The 16,409-nt window shown below is 39.3% G+C and overlaps 1 protein-coding gene across 1 annotated transcript in view; it reads right to left on the reverse strand.

Annotated features, from left to right (window-relative positions):
* pcdh11 (protocadherin 11) overlaps window positions 1-16,409 on the reverse strand; it is a 125,568-nt gene that overhangs the window by 34,670 nt on the left and 74,489 nt on the right. Inside the window, exon 6 of the mRNA XM_079667879.1 lies at window positions 15,059-15,257. Coding sequence (XP_079524005.1) covers window positions 15,059-15,257 — 199 coding nt within the window. The remainder of the gene's footprint in view (window positions 1-15,058; window positions 15,258-16,409) is intronic.

Below are 16,409 nucleotides of genomic sequence, written 5' to 3' on the forward strand. Positions count from 1 at the left end.
TTCATATGTCTAAATGTTCTATATTTTCCAAATGATTGTGAAGGTCTGATAATTGCTTTAAATTAGCCGACAATATTCCCGTCTATAAATATTTGTGTAACTTGGCTGCTGAGATTCCTAGTGACATGTTGAAACCTTTTTGGGCTTTTGGCTCAATTACCAGGGGCGCTTCTGTGGGAAATTGCAAAGTGCTCTGTCACAAAACCTCCTTTAGCTAGACAGCCTTTTTTTTTTCTAGAAAAAGGGGATCAACATAAACATATGGAATCCCTTACGCACACAACACCAAATTGACCATAATTGGGACCACTCTAAATAGAAAATGGGACACTTTCTAAAGAGCAAACCAGCCGTGTTGAATCATAGGTGACCTCGACTCAGTCTCTGTCGCCTATCGCTCTGTCTTTCCCTGTCTCCCTAACTGCAATGACATTTTCTATATTGCCTTTGTATATTTCAGAAGCCAATCAACATTACATTTGAGCTCATGATAAATATAATGTAGTGCCTATCAATATATTCTACATAATGTATTGATTTTGACCCAAACATATGTACAGAATCACGCTACTCGATGATGATTTCATAAACTGTCAACTCTTCATATTAAATCCCTAAAAAACCATGGCTTTTTTAATATTTGCGGGCGCCAGGCACACCACTAGAAATCAGCACTGTGTGATGTTTTTACAAATGAGCTTCTACAAAATTGGAGCAAATGATAAAATGAGAGAACGATTGATAGAACTTTTCCAGAATCCACAGGGAGGATTCAATATTTCAATGTCATATCCACTTTATATAGTGTTTCAATTTGATTTTGGTCAGCGCTTTAATGTGACATAAAACACCGTGGGTCCAGTTCATGCTGGGGAAAAAAAAAATCCCATTTTACAAATTGTGTCCTCGTTTGTTAGTGCCACGCACCTCAATTACCCAGTGAGCAGGTTTTTATTTATTCATGCAGACAAAGTCACGTATTCATGAGGATTAACCCGAAACTCGCTCATAGACTGGCAGGCACAGATTGCATATTTTACCATATGAGAAATAGCTGACGCGTTAACCCTCAGAAGATTGAGAGAAAGCAAGATGAGAGAGGGAGGACTGGCTGCCTGAGCCTTTGGGTCACTGCATGGTGAGTTTCAATAACTTTATTCTGATTTGTGTTTTCAGGAGATATATAAGAGGGTATTATGAATAATATGTGTGCGTGGAGAATGTTCTTGCCTTGGAGAAGTGAAAGAGCATGTGGTGCTATAACACTAGACAGGAAAAAGTGTATCACTTTATATTTGTAATCCTACATTTTGTTTCCCCCAATGGAACATGGCATCGGGATCTTAAACTCCAGAAACTATTTGAAAGGAACTGTTGTCGGAAAAAATCAAAATACAATATTTACAAACAACAACAGAAAAAAACAGACAATATAGGCATCAATTCCTGTAACTAAACAAGTCTTTAAATGTTGCACTGAATGCTACCAAAATACATTCCCATCAGATTACATGTGCTTTCTCTGGAAAAAATGAAATCATCCCAATAGCCAAACTTCTCTTCAGAAATTGTTATGGAAATCCTTTTTCCCCTGTCATATTACCCATATTTATCAGGATGCAGCTTAGCCATTACGTCCGGGGGTTTATCAAATTATCTACTTTCAGAATGGCCGAAAAGGGACACATTACAACCGGCCGACTTTGTCTGAGCTGCTGCAAAGCAATATTCCGGGATGCTGTAGCAACCAAAAGCAAATTATGGTGAACATAACACAGAGTTCAGTGGAGCGTTAACAGAATGGATGGCCCTATCCTGAATTTCTATCTGTTGGGACAGATGTCCCTAAGTCTCTGTAACTCGTGAGGTGGACAGCCCTGTAAGCTATGGCAGATGCTCCAAGGTAAGACAGATGGATTTTGCCAGGGTTCTTTGGAAGCATGCACATTTTTCATTTTTGGAAAAATTAACATTAATAAATTATAGCATAACAATAGTACGAGAAATGCCTTGTTGAAAATGAGGAAAACTTGATAGGTCCTCAATGTGTGATGTTATACGACAATAAACATAATACAAAAGTTTGATCGTTCTCATTGCATAAATATTTTATATTGTTACGTATGATATATTGCATATACAATATATTTTGAAGGTGTTTCACAATTAAAATAAATCTTTAAAATATATAAACTTCATCACTTTCTGGATTTCAATGACAACACATGGTATTCAACACTGACTAGAAATGCACCTAATGTGTCCAATATATTATCTCTTTTGTGTTTCCGTGAAGATAAAAAGCAGTAATAATGCGTCCACTTTGAGCAATCAACGAAAAAAATAGCTTAAGAAAAGGCATCCATTCCCTTCCTCTGATGACTATGCTCATCTTTCTCTCTGCATTAATGTGCAGCGCGAGCAGTGGACGCGTGGGTGTTTACGTATATTAAAGTAAATGAGCGCCTGCTCGAGATCACACAGGGAAGTGCTGCCGCACATGTGAATATGTATGAAGGTACTGTATGCCTGTTATATTCAAATCCTGTCAGCTGCTGACAAGTAGCCCAAAGCCAGTATTTCACAAACACCATGCCTTTTAATACACTGTGATATCGAGCTCTCATTGTTGGGTAATTGCCACTGATGCAGAAAAGAAAAACAATATTTCATTCAACACAATCTGTGGTAAACTGAAATCAATGAGGCTGAATAGTGTGATTAAAATGTGATCGGATCACTGACGACCAACAATGACAACAAACACAGAACAGAGCTCTTTTTTTTTTGACCAGACAAAGCCGCTCAGTGGTTGAAATGTTGCTCAGTTTGGCCAGGATAATGGAAGTCTATTGATCCTTTAGAGAATTACCCTGAAACCCAAACTTTTTCCATCACTTTGCATTCATTTTGGAAAAAGGCAGTGATTCTAAGCAAGACCTGTTTTTTAGACATTTCTTTTTTAGATTTGGAATGTACTTGTGTTGGGCTGCTGTGTTTGTGTTTGATCTCCTTCAGCAGGAGAACCATGCTGAACAAGGATCAGTGAGTGGAGGCTTTCAAAGACCCTTAGGTTGTCAATGGTAGTGTTTTGTGCTCCTTAGTTGTACAACGTGGGAGGTTTGTTCACCCAGATGCAGATCAAGGTGCATGTGTATGTATTTGCTTGTTTATGCCTGTTTTCTTTGTTTGCCTGGTGCTTGAAGTCTCTGCGCTGAGCATCTGTGAAAAATAATAGTGATTAATCAAGTTACCAAACACAAAATAGGATTTTAAAAAAGAAATGTTTTAGAACAAGTGCAGATAAACAAAAGGGAAAGGGAAAATAGGTCAGGTTTAAAGCTTAAAGTATGAAGAAGTTGGATTTTAAAAGGGAAACATTCCTTGCAACCATTTCTCTTTTATTCTCAGCAGATTAATTAAAATGAACAATTAAGAAACAATTAGTGTTCCTTTTAACAGAACACACATTCTGAATATGTGTGGTCCACTTTATTTAGTAAAATAGTGTCAACACTGAACTGCATTTTATTTGTTTTTACTATAAGACTAAAACAGTCCCTGATAGACATTTGTTATCTACTTTGCTTCATCTTGAACATTAATTGTTTTTGCTTTCCCTGTTTGGACGGTCATAATAATAATGACAAGTTTAACAAATCTTCAAGGAAACAACATTTTAAGAGACCTTTCAGTAATCACTTCCTTAAGGGATGATTCCAGGTGTGCATTCAACATGCATAAGAAGTTAAGGTGCAGCTGAGATGACGGTTTTCTATGGTGTGTTATATGGGCCTGCTGCTTCAATCATCCTTCATAGCATGAAATACAAGCCAGCATGAGGCCCCATGGCACCTCTGTCCACACCACCATGTGTTGCATTAAGGGTGTATTATGGCATGGACCAGTGACTCCCAGATGCGACAGCAGGGTTGATCATCAATTATTATACCTCAGTGGATCAAAATGAGCATATCTGCTCAATCCAACATGCCTAGAGCTGGCCTGTGGCGGCTGAGCGACGGCTTAATGCCCCTCCAACCCCTCAACCCCCCCGTCCACCATCCCCTCTGCACCTGTATTCTCAGAAACACCAGCCTGAGCCCTTGCCGAGGCAGTGGGACATGCCTCGAGACAACATCTGCTTCCCCTTGGTGACCTGCCGAGTTAAGCCAACTGTAGAATCAAGGGCACGCTTGCAGAGGTCCCTGATTTTATCATAACAAAGATTTTGCTGCCGCTGCTTCATGTTACTGGCTTCAGGAGACGTTCCAGTCTATTTTCTGCTAACACTTTGAGCTCTCTCCGCCTGTATTTATTTCCCTTTCTATTTAAAATGAACACCAAGCGATACACCAATATCCAGATATGTCTGTGAAGCCATCCCCTGTTTTAGAAAAAAAGATTTTAACAATATATTTTCAGAACCTTGAAAAGTATTTCCCCTGCAAGATTGGAAATATGCCATCTTCTTTTTCTAAATCCAATTCTTGTTTTATGCTAACAATCGGTTCCAGGAGGATTTAGCTCTGGTGAGGCTGCTGAATTAGTCTGCATGAGGGAGTCTCTGTATGACAGATGTTTGACACTTGAAATCCAGAGGGACCCCTGGCTAAATGGAATCAGGACAAATCAATGCAATCACGAAGGTGTCTGGGGGAAATGGGGACAAAGGGACATAGTCTGTGTGCCTGCGTCGCAAGAGCTTCTGGCGATGCTCGAGCACCAGTTCTGTTTCTGCTTCTGCATGGCAAGTCAGACAGCTGACTGACCTCACAAGCGCTACATTGCCTTGAGGTTCTCACAGATGCCGAAACTTGAATCCAGGCAGAAGCGCCCTGAAACTTGACCACAGTGGGCTCATATCAAGAGGGTTTGTGTGTTCAGAGTCAGGTCCCTCGAAGGCCCCATGTTATTTTCTGGTAGGTCAGAAATATCCTGCGGGGCATACCTGAAATCTACTCGCTCAGCATATCACATCTTAAAAAGTGCTTTGTTTAAGCTCTCATTGAGTTCAACTCCTTCTTTTCTTTGCCATACTCTCACTCCATTTGTCAGACTTACTAGCCTGTGAGTGGTCTCTGAAGTGATCCATTTGTCCGTGAATACCAATTTATCAACCAGTCAGTGTATGCATTGATCTAGTGGGGATAGGGCCCTATACAGAGACCGTTTGGAGAAATCCCATTCATGGATGTGCATTCAATACCCGGATTAAATCCCTGCGCTATCTCAGGATGCAGATTAAACACACTGTAACCTGCATGCTTTATTATATACCAGCCAATTGAATGAACTGCTCGTAACTTCATCAGAATTGGAGTGTGTGTGTGTGTGTGTGTGTGTGTGTGTGTGTGTGTGTGTGTGTGTGTGTGTGTGTGTGTGTGCGTGTGTGCGTGCGCGTGTGCGTGTGTGCGTGTGTGCGAGTCCAATTTATTGCAATTCTATTCCCGTGCTTCTGAAATTAATGCTTTCACAGGAAAATATTGCATCGCCCGTGAATGAGACATTTTACTAGAAATATGTTAATACGTGAAATATAGACAGATGGCATCATAGTTGTAGCCGTCTGTCATCATATCATTGATGTCATTGCAGCAATACTGCAGCTATCACTGTAAATTGAATCTCATCAAAACTGCAGTTTATCTCATAGGGAATTCTTATTGTAAAAATAAGCCAGGGAAAAGCAGCAATGTAATTTTATATTGGTCACAGAATGCCGTTCTCTAAGCAAATCTCACTTGTTTTGTTCCCTGTTTCTCATCCGTCAGCATGCTTGTAACATTCATTTTTGCTCTGATGCATCAATAAATGTGTCCTTTTTAGGAAAATGAAGCTTTAAAATGGCTTAGCCATTCTCTATGTTTTTAGCCTGGCATGTAGTTCTCCAGCATATCAAGACAACCCAGGTCAATAACATTAAAGGCTGAGAGGGTTGGTGAAAATACAACCCCTGTGATGCTGTGGTCTGCTCAGCCTTCAGGAGACATATTGATGCACAGTTATTTTGGTCAATAAGTCCTTCTGAGTAGAGGCCATCCTTATCCTTGATACCGACTCCATGTGAAAAATGAGAAAGGGATGAGACCATGCATTTTAATCTGTTTGTAGCGCTATATCTTAAAAGGGGTAAGAGGGATGGTGGGGGGATGGAGCTTGTTGGGGGGAGACAAAGAAGGAGGGAGAGAGAGATACACTTCCTCTAACGCAGTTGTTGACAACAAACCATTCCACCGGTTATACGGAAATTCAACACCTCCAAGCTGGAGCATAATGGCTTTGATGAAATACGAATCAGGCTGACCTCGGACCTCATGATAGAATTTTATATAACATAAAATCTCAGATTAGGATATATTGTGTTTATACTTTGTCGTAAGAAAACATGTTACAATTTTCAGTTATATTAAAAAAGAAAAAATTCATCCCCATTTGAAGGACATGGGTTTATTGTTTTAAGGCACTGGAAATGAAGTGGGGCATGGAGCAATGCTTTGGATTCTATTTTGAACAGGGAATTGGCCTGCGTGTACTTCAGGTATACTGTCCAGTGTGTGTATGTGTTTTAGTGGATTTTGTGTGAGCAGGGGTTGTTGGGAGGGACAGGAGCAGTTCAATTGCAGTGCAAAATGTTAATGCAAACACAAGCTCTCAAGCTAAAAATGAAAAGAAGTTGGGATTTTTGTAAAAAGCTATCTATAACAAATGGCCTTGAATAAAACATTAGCACATCTATATTTGATAGCTTCCCATGTTTCCTCCTGCTTCTGAGGGTGAGAGTGAGAGTTTTTGCTCTTTCAGACAGGTATAACCTCGGCTCATTGCACTGAAAGGACAGCGTGGTTCTTCAGAAGTGTTGGAAGGTTTGTGGTGTCCAGATCTGTGGTGGGATTTCTTCAAAGTTCAAGTGATTTAAAAATGAGCTGAGAACCTCTGACTTATTACAGTTTTCTGCCTGCATGACTTCAACCAGATTAAATTAAAAAAGGATACAAATATTGAATACAACTTCTCATTTTGCATGATTTGCCAAAAACACTACAAGCACCCAATAAATGTCTTGCCAATGTTTCCTTACAGATGGTTGGTATTGTTTTTAATGATGTAACTGATGTTCTATCAGCTGCATGGAATACAAAACAAAATAAGTTCACCACTCTTGAACCTAGCGTTTCACAAGTTTAATAAGCAGTTGAACCATATTGTGGTTTAGGAATCACAGAGTCAGTGAAATGGAACAAAGTGAATTGCTTGCTGGGCCTTTGAGCCTACATCCTTGTTTGAAGTCTCTGCTATCCCTGCCGAGTTCAGAATACATTGTCCAGAGACAAGATGAAACTTGGCAGCTATTGATCCCTTCCCAAACCAGACACCAAACCTACTGAACATGTTAACAACTTTGGAATGTGTAATTTAATTGTGCAGATCTTGGAAAAGCCCACTCAAGTCACAGGGCTCCTCAGTGAGCAGCAACTTTTGTGTTCTCTCCTAAAAATCTAGCTGAATGAAGCTGAATATTTAAATCACACCTCTCAGGGCATTACCAAATGTTGCATCAAAGTAATAATTGATGCTTTAGCAGCAACCAATCTGTTTCTAGTTTTAAACGTTCATTAACCTACTAAAACATTTGAATGAAATAACAAAATAAAGAGATGTTAATTAAAACAGCCAAATTTGTAGATGTCTGTTTAAAAACAATTACGGTAAAACCTACAGTAAGTGTGTGTCACTCATAATGTCTCGTCAACTAAGAGACCTGTTTTCACTCTAATCACTGTCACGTCTGTGTCAATTCGATTTTAAAGGGGACCTACAGTATCATACAAAATGCACTTTTTTATGTATTTTATACATAAATATGTTTCCCTGGTGTGTCGGGGAACTCATGCAGCGTCAGAAAATAAAAACCTTTCTCTTTTCCTCCGTACCCAAATCTCTAAAAACGGGGGTACAACGGAGCTGATCCAGATTTGCGTCCGATGTGACGTAATATCCGAAATGTGGACCCACGGCACTATCAGAAAGTTGCTATCAGAAACAATGCCCGACTGTTTTGGACGTAATATGGTCGGTGCATGTTTACATTAGCATGGCTAACAATCATAGCTAACCTGTACTGGAGAGCATGTGTGTGAAGAAGCAGGAAATAAGAGGAACTCACCTTGTGGTATAACCGGCAAGAGAGAAAGCCTTTGAGCTCCATACTGTTTCAAAAATAATCCTTGATAATCCATGATATGGAGTTTCACCACAGGAGTATTTAGTTTAGACAGTAGCTGCCGGGTCCCGCATGAGCTCAGCCCAAGCCCCCAGGAAGTGCACCTGACTGAGGAAAATATCCGTTGTGGTAAACGGCGGCACTACACTTCCGTATCAGTCGCTGGGCCCGGAAATACTTTTTCCCATTGACAAACCTTTGGAAAGAGACGTGTGTAAATCGTTGGATAATTTTTTTGAAACTAAATAAACTACTCAGTATGAACATTTGTATAGCCCTTATTAAAAACATTTGGTCCTCAAGTTGTTAAATTTGCTAATAACGCTATTCTGAGAGTTATTTTCCTCTGCATTATGAACGCGGATCTAACCCACGGGGCCGCACCGCCCGGCACGTTCAGTACTACATGAGTTTTACCTTGGATGCACAATAAGAACGGATTATATGATTATATGAATACTTTCGTGACCTTTCGCTCTCTCAAAAGTTGGGCCATTTTGTCTTCATGCGCCAATGAGCAACTCTCATAGGAGGCTCCGCCCCAGTTCTTATTATACATCCATGGCTCCGCCCCCTCCTTTTTTTAATCATTTTTTTTTTTTTAAAGCTTTATACCCAAAATCAGTACTTTTGAAACAGGAAGTGAAATAGAGGGATATGAGGCATGGCTAGAATTGGTGATCTGTTTGGTATTTTGAGCAAAACACTTCATAGACATGTTTTTTATATATTTTTATATATCTGAGACCTATGAAATTGCCTAAAAATAGCATGATAGGTGCACTTTAAGTCAGCTCTAAACACTCATCATGTCATCATTAAACTTGTATTATATGAGTTATTTTTCAGGTTTTGAAATTAAGCACTTACAATATTGAAACTGTGAATGCCTTACTCCCAAAATGTAACATATTTTCCCAGCATGTTCTGTATAGATCTAGATGTTTGTACCGCAAAGCCCCTGTCTCAACTTCACAGAGGACTTTGGCAGGACAACAGAGAAGAGGTCTAATACTCTGGAAAAGGAGGTTTCTTACATGACACTTCTCAGTCCTTTGAAGGAGGGTGGAGAGAGATTTATTCGAGCCGAGTTGACTCCTTCAGATCAATAGCTCGTCTGTCTCTCTGAGACAACTGGTGTGGCATTTGAACCAGATAAAACAAGGGTTCCCCTCCAGCTCACCTCTGAGAACAGAGCACTTCCACCAAATCCCAATCAGTTGAGAAGGATACAGATGAGTCCATCTAAATCCCCTTCTGACTCAGCGCTAGACCCCCAGCGGTCAAAACAAAGAGAGAGGAAAAACATTCTAAATCATCTTAAAAGGAAAGGTCCAATCTATGTAGGTTAATACTCACTGTTGCTTCATTTAGATCGGTTGCAGGCCCACTGGGGCAGCTGTAAACAGTTCTGGGAGCCAGAAGGCACAAAGGCTTTTATTTATTTATATGCAGGAGAATATATAGCGAGAAGCAAACTGCAAATGATGTGAAAAAAAAGGAGTTGGAAAAAGTTATCTTGTAGATTGTGTAATAACTGCAAAAAGAGGAATAGGCTGCATTACCATTTTATGTGAGGCATGAATAAAATATACACGCCACAGCCAGCATATCTCTGATAACATGACAATTTGTAAGGTCATGATGTGAAATGAATGAGAAATGCTCCCTCCCATCTCTCAACAACCACCAGCGACCCTTAAGCAGCGTACTTCATTCTTAATTACTTTAGTGAAGCTGCTCATTTGTCAGCAGCAGATGACGAGATGGTCTGGCAGGAGTAAAAGGTTGTGCTAAGTGTGTAAATGTGTAGAAGGCCATTAATATCAAAGAGAATGCCTGCTCAGCCAACTTAACATGAACAAAAAAATTAGTTAGAAAAAAAGTCAAGCCTTGCAGTCTCACAGTTCATCCTCTTTTTGACCTGTTGTCAGCCAATTATCAGTAAACTCCTACAATGCTGGACTTTAAACTCTCTGAACAAGGGTCCTCTTCGCCTTTGCATGTCAGCCTTTCCCCCTGGTCGTTGATGACATTGTAACACTAATTACAGCTAATTGTTCTATGCTGAATGGATTTAGTCACATTGCAAATGATATGCCATTGGTCAGTGTCACAATGTTTCCACAGAAAAATTCAATGGGGAATGGAAATTTGCACAAATGAATGTAATTAAGAAGCACATTCATTACTTCTAATTGCATATGAGAACCCTCAAAGTGAAACTGAGATTGGACTCATATGAATAATTAATGCAGCTAACTCTACTGAAGACGATGGCGTGCTTCGTTGCCGTCACATAATGATTTGCTAAACTATTGCATCGTATGACAACATGTAGCGCTTCAATTTTGCAAGATGGTTGGTCCCGCTTTGTCTAAGAGTTCCAACCAACACCATGCAACTTCTTTTAGGACTCCTCATGAAATCACTTTATTCACAGGCAGATTGAATTCCAATCTTAGCACTGGTATTGGCAGCCAGACATACTGGGTAGAGTCAGTGTTTGAGAAGTATTACAACTTCAAGTAGTCCCTGTACACTAGATGAAGTCAAGTGGCCTTTTCCAACATAAGTGAAAACGTGCAGTTATAAATCAGTCAACTGGAAACTCAGTCTGAGAGCTTTTATGAAAATGTTGGATGTACAGAAATCAAAGAGTTGGGAACCCCATAAAGTATGAACTCAGAAAGCCTTTAATCAGATTATTTGTCTGCAGGCATTATGAATTATACATAGTTTACTTTTAAAGCCTTAAAAACTAATTTGAACAATGTTAAATGTCATTTAAAAATCAAACAACATATTTGATTAATATCTAGTTATTTGATGAAGTGATTCCTTGTTGTTAAACATTTTTTCTTTTATAATACACTGTGGAGCACATTTAAAACTGTAATCTTATTATACTTGCAGTGTTTAAAACGGATTGGCTTATTTTAATAGCAGATTTAGATCTTAGACAGACAAGGTGTAAGCTGGTCATTTCAAAGCCATATGCCACAGATTAAGATAGGGCATTATATTGTACAGCTTTTTCATGTTTCTTCTGGAGACTAATGCAGTGCTTCAAAACTGCCTGTAGTGAGCTGCTTGTAAGTGGGGGAAATCACAAGCTCTTAAATCCCTCAGCTCTGACAACAGGAGAAAGAAATAAGTATATTACAAATCGCCCAGAGAACAAAATTGTGTATTGTTTGAAAAATGTGAAGGATTTAGACTCAGGGATTTGCTCCCACTTTGCTGCACTTTGTCTGAGGGCTTAGTTCTGTTTGCCGTTCATGACATGATGATTCCCATCATGCACAAATAATGCTTTTCAGGACTTCATAAGGTCAAGAACAGATTGAAAAAAATATAATAACATCAAAATAAAAACACAGGATTTAATAATGCAATTGCAAACCTTAAGTGATCACAAGTGCAGTCGCACGGATCAGAACAAGGCCACTGATACAACAAACTAAAATCCAGAGGAGGAGTTTGTGAGCCAACATGGGGCGGAAATGATATTTTTAGCAACTTCTTGCTTTTACTTTTACAATTAAACCGAGCACTTAGTGAATCCAGGAAAAGGTCCTGCAGATGCCTAGAAGGCGGTTCTTTCTAAAACTGTGCAGAGGATCCCACTGAGTCAGTAGAGAAAATCAGCTGAAAGAGAACTTCTTTCGTATTCGAGGGAAGAAATGCATCGCATATCATTATGCATTCCTGTTTTTGATGTGTTGATGAAGTGCTGCAATTTGGCCCAAAGGGACAGGTACAATTCATCATGCTTAATTGTTCTGGATGTGCAGTTCTGTAAAAGCCAGCTGTAAGACGCAGGGGGGTTGGACATAAAAACACACATGCTAATGATATTAATTTGCAGCTTTTATCTATTTGTCGAGACAGAGGAGGAAATATCAAAACCTTCGGAACATCGTGTGACAAAGGAGGCGACAGCAGAAAGACTGATGGCGGGTGGTGAAGTAAGCCTGGAGGGGGGAGCAAGAGCCCATAAAATGAACAGCCGCCTAACTCATAAATAATAGAAACATAAAATGTCATATGAACTTTATTTCAAGAGTGGGTGGTCTAATAAAGATGCAGGTTTAAAGAGGAGTTGAGAAATTCATTGTCATAAGAAGGCCACATGGCTTGCCTTTGGCACGGACAATTATTCAGTGCAAGTTGACATTCTGGTCCAAGCTGAGGCACCTTTACGAAACAATACCACGTTTGACTCCTGAAATTCTCTTTCTACCAACATGGCTTTTAAGTATTTCAATCTCTCAGCTCTATTTCTTCCTCTTCACTTGGAGCCTTTCCATCTCCTCTCCGCTCCACTCTTTCTAGTTCTCTCTGCTTTACAAATTCAGTCGACATAATACGAGTTTGCCATGGCCATGCCGGCCTGGTGCTCATTGATAAAACCAAATCGCATCCATCTTAGGCCGCCATCTGTCACCAACGCACTTGTCGTCTGAGACGGTCAACATCCACAGGACCCATCTCTCTTTTTAAACTGAGCAGCACAGAGTCAGGGTTTATCTTTTAACTTCTGGAAGTAGAAAGTGAAGCCAGATGAACCAGGCGACATTCACTCAGTCAAGTGATGTGCGAGAGTGTGCAAGCATGTGTTAAATCAGTGGCATCTAACAGCAAATGAAGGACCTTTATTGACTTTAGGCGAGAATATATGGGGTGTAAAGTCAATTTACCTAAATTATAGAAATATTAAATATTACATTCCTGTATGTCTTGGCAGCCGGGAAACTCAAGCAATATGAACACTGCATATTTCTACATATATTTTACAAGGGATAATATTAATCATATCACTTCTTATGGTGTTTACTCAACCCTCAAAAGCCTTAAGGCCTTTTTATGGCTTTATCAGTAAGAATTACATTTAATATAATTTGGTGGGATATCGTTACAACAAAGTATTACTAGGGGGATTGTGGTCAAATAACTAAACTGACTTTTCCAATTACCAATATTAAACTCTCTCTCAGTTAGTCTGTTAAAACACTCAGCAATTTGTATAAGTACACATGCATTTACAACATTAGCATGGTTTTCTATCTAAAACTAATCCACTTCAACAAATATTACCCCAGAGAGAAGAAGGGTAATAAGTGCAGTATTTGAGTAAGTTTATGAAGTATGAGATGTTTATGTCACTGAATATTAATGAGATGATGAGCAATTGCCTCTGTATGTGAATGAATCACATATATGAATCACTTCTGTCACTGTGGTGAATATATTAAAGGGAACAGCTGGGGAAGGAGAGGTTTGATCATTAGATGTATGTTAGGTAGTTGTTTCTATGTGTGTTTATACACGTGCCTGGTGTGCAAATGTGCGTGTGTGTGGGTGTGTGTGTGTGGAATGGAGGTCAGCTGGTTGTGTGTAGCTATGTCGTAAAAAAAAAGAATTCTTGGAGAAACTTGTAATATCTTCTTATCAGAAATAGAAAAATTACATATGTAGCGGACCATTGCATGTAAATGAACAGGAATCCATTGCCAAGATGCCACCCATCTTGTCTACTGTCTAACAAATACATTCACAATCACACTGACACTGACACCCAGACCTGTCAACACAGCTGCTGTGGAGGCAGATGCACCATGGGCCGTTGTCTCACTTACAACTATGACACAATGGCTACTGCACGTAGGTGTATGCAAAGCAATCTATTTCTACCTGTCCTGTAGATGGTTTCTCTGCCGGATAGAATAAGAAAAGAACACACTTGTTTTTGTTGACAGGTAGCTCTGTGCAATGGCTAATGCATTTCTAGGAATGATACACACAGGAGGAGTGAAGGTCTACACCTATATGAGCCTCCACCAAGCCTGTAATATATGGTGCAGGATTACCTCCAGAAAATAAAATCTAACCCACCAGGACTAGAAAACCGAGCCTGAAATGGAGGGGGTTGGTATGTGACAAGGACAGTGATAGGGGACCTGTTCATGTTAAGGTGGAGCAAAATCATTTCAGCAGCATCATTGGCATGCTGCTGGTTCACGGGCTTTGGATCCACACTATGGTTGGTGGAAAAACCCAGGATCCTCTGTTGTGTGTCTTAATCACATTTATTTTTCCACTCAGCCCGTTATTTGAGCCATGATTTTTTTTTTTTATTGTTGTTTATGTATGAGGAAAGAGTCGTGTATCCCATCGTTCAATGTTTTTTTTTTATGTAAAACATCATTGGGCAGTAAGCCAGACAGTGACAGCTGTCTTCTGAATCATTTGAATAAATTGAGCAAAATAGTCTCAACTTCAGAGATATAATTCCCCCATCGCTTACAGTATGTTACAACATTTGAAAAATACATTTTTGCAAAATAAATGGTCGATATTAAATGCACCGTTGTGCAAGTTACACCCTTAATATTATTTGTGCACTCCCATGACAACAGATTTGCAGCTTGTTTTGATTCAATCCAATTTATTTGCATTTCTAATACGAATGAGAGGGGTTTTTGGTTTTAAATCTTAATAAGTAGAACTCAACAAAACTGTTGTACCACTTATCTAAATAATGACCTCACAGGAGCATTATGTGTAGCAGACATATTTATGTGTAAGTAGATTGTATATGTTTTTTACTGAAATTGTATCTTGTTAAAAGTTTGGAAGGAAGTCATGTTCCTATGACTAACACAGCTGTAATCCCTTGACATTATTTTACTGCATAACAACACAGATGGCCACTTGTAAATAACATTATGTTGAAACAGCCAAAATAAATAACGGAACATTTAGAAAAAATGAGAAAAACTAAATATCATAATGCACCTGCTGTCTGAGTAAAAATTAAAAAGTACTCACTAGATTCAGGGTCTGAGTTTCCATCTCCCTCGGTGCGGCTGTTCGGTGATGTTTGCTCATAGTACTCCTCCTGGGGGAAGCTGAGGGGAAGGGGCTGGGTGGTGCTGGCCGTGCTGCTTGGCTCCGGGTCTCCCAGCCCGCTGTCACTGCAGCTCTCCTGGGAACCGTCTGGAAGATGGAACGTCACGCGGCGCTGAGTCTGGAGCAAACCAACAAACAGAAATGTTCTGTTAGAGACCCCTGTGTAAAATGTGCAAAAGATGTACAAAAATAGGAAATAAAACAGCGTAGTGTAGCTAAGAGTGCAATACACATTACAAATCATTACATGACAAGTTTGTGGAGTGAAAAAGGAATAGCTGACGTTCGGCTCCAGCCAATGGGGAGCTGTTATTCTGAAGGTCACGCCTATAGTCGGCTATTCAAGGCCCAAGCATTAGAAAGAACTAACACCATAAAGATAATTGTTCTAATTATCAAACAACATCTTTTTCTAGGGCCCTTGATTGTGTAATCACTCAAATACTAAGTACAGTAATACAATGAAGAAAAAAGGTTGGAAATAAAATAAAATGTCCAGGTTGAGAGAGAATTTAGCTTCCACCATAAGTCAAATGAAGAGGAAATGCTTGGTGATCAGAGCATTGAAATATGACATTGAAAAGTATCAATGTGTTCTTGATAACTTTATAGAACATTATCAAAAGAGTTTTTGCAGGGACGTTGTTTGCAGAAGAGAGAAGTTCCATCGCCATATATTCTAGTGAGTTATGAGCTACAAGGACATTTTCTGGATATACACGTTGATTCTTTAGGGTAAATGGAAAAAAAGTTGCCACATTAGAAATTCCTTTCTTCTCAATTGTATTGAGATACAGGACACAAATATCTGAGATTGCAAAACCTGGGCATTCAAAACCGTAACTCACTGCAGGGTTATATCAGCTAAGGGAATGACCAACCTTGTAAAAACATAATGACATCGTCAATCCAATGTTTGAGATTTGACCTCAGATAGTGCTTGTCTTTAAGTGTTTTTCTCAACAAAACACTGACAAATGTATTGGCCACCAGAGAGAGAGTATGTAAAATCCAGTCCTGTCGTTTCTGAGAAGAATGCACCTCGGTATAAAACTACGAATCATTTATAACTGTTCTCTTTACTCCTAAAGACAGTCCTGGAACACTATCAACGACAAAACAAAGATTATTAATGTCATAATGACAAGTGACAACAAGGCTTGTTTATATGAGTAATGTGAGATGGTATTTACAAGGGAAATCCATTCCTAATTGTATCAGAGGTTATTGTTAGATAACAACCATTGCATCTATCATCTTCAACTGCTTT

This window comes from Notothenia rossii (genome assembly GCF_949606895.1).
Source record: "Notothenia rossii genome assembly, chromosome: 3".
Lineage (NCBI taxonomy): Eukaryota > Metazoa > Chordata > Actinopteri > Perciformes > Nototheniidae > Notothenia > Notothenia rossii.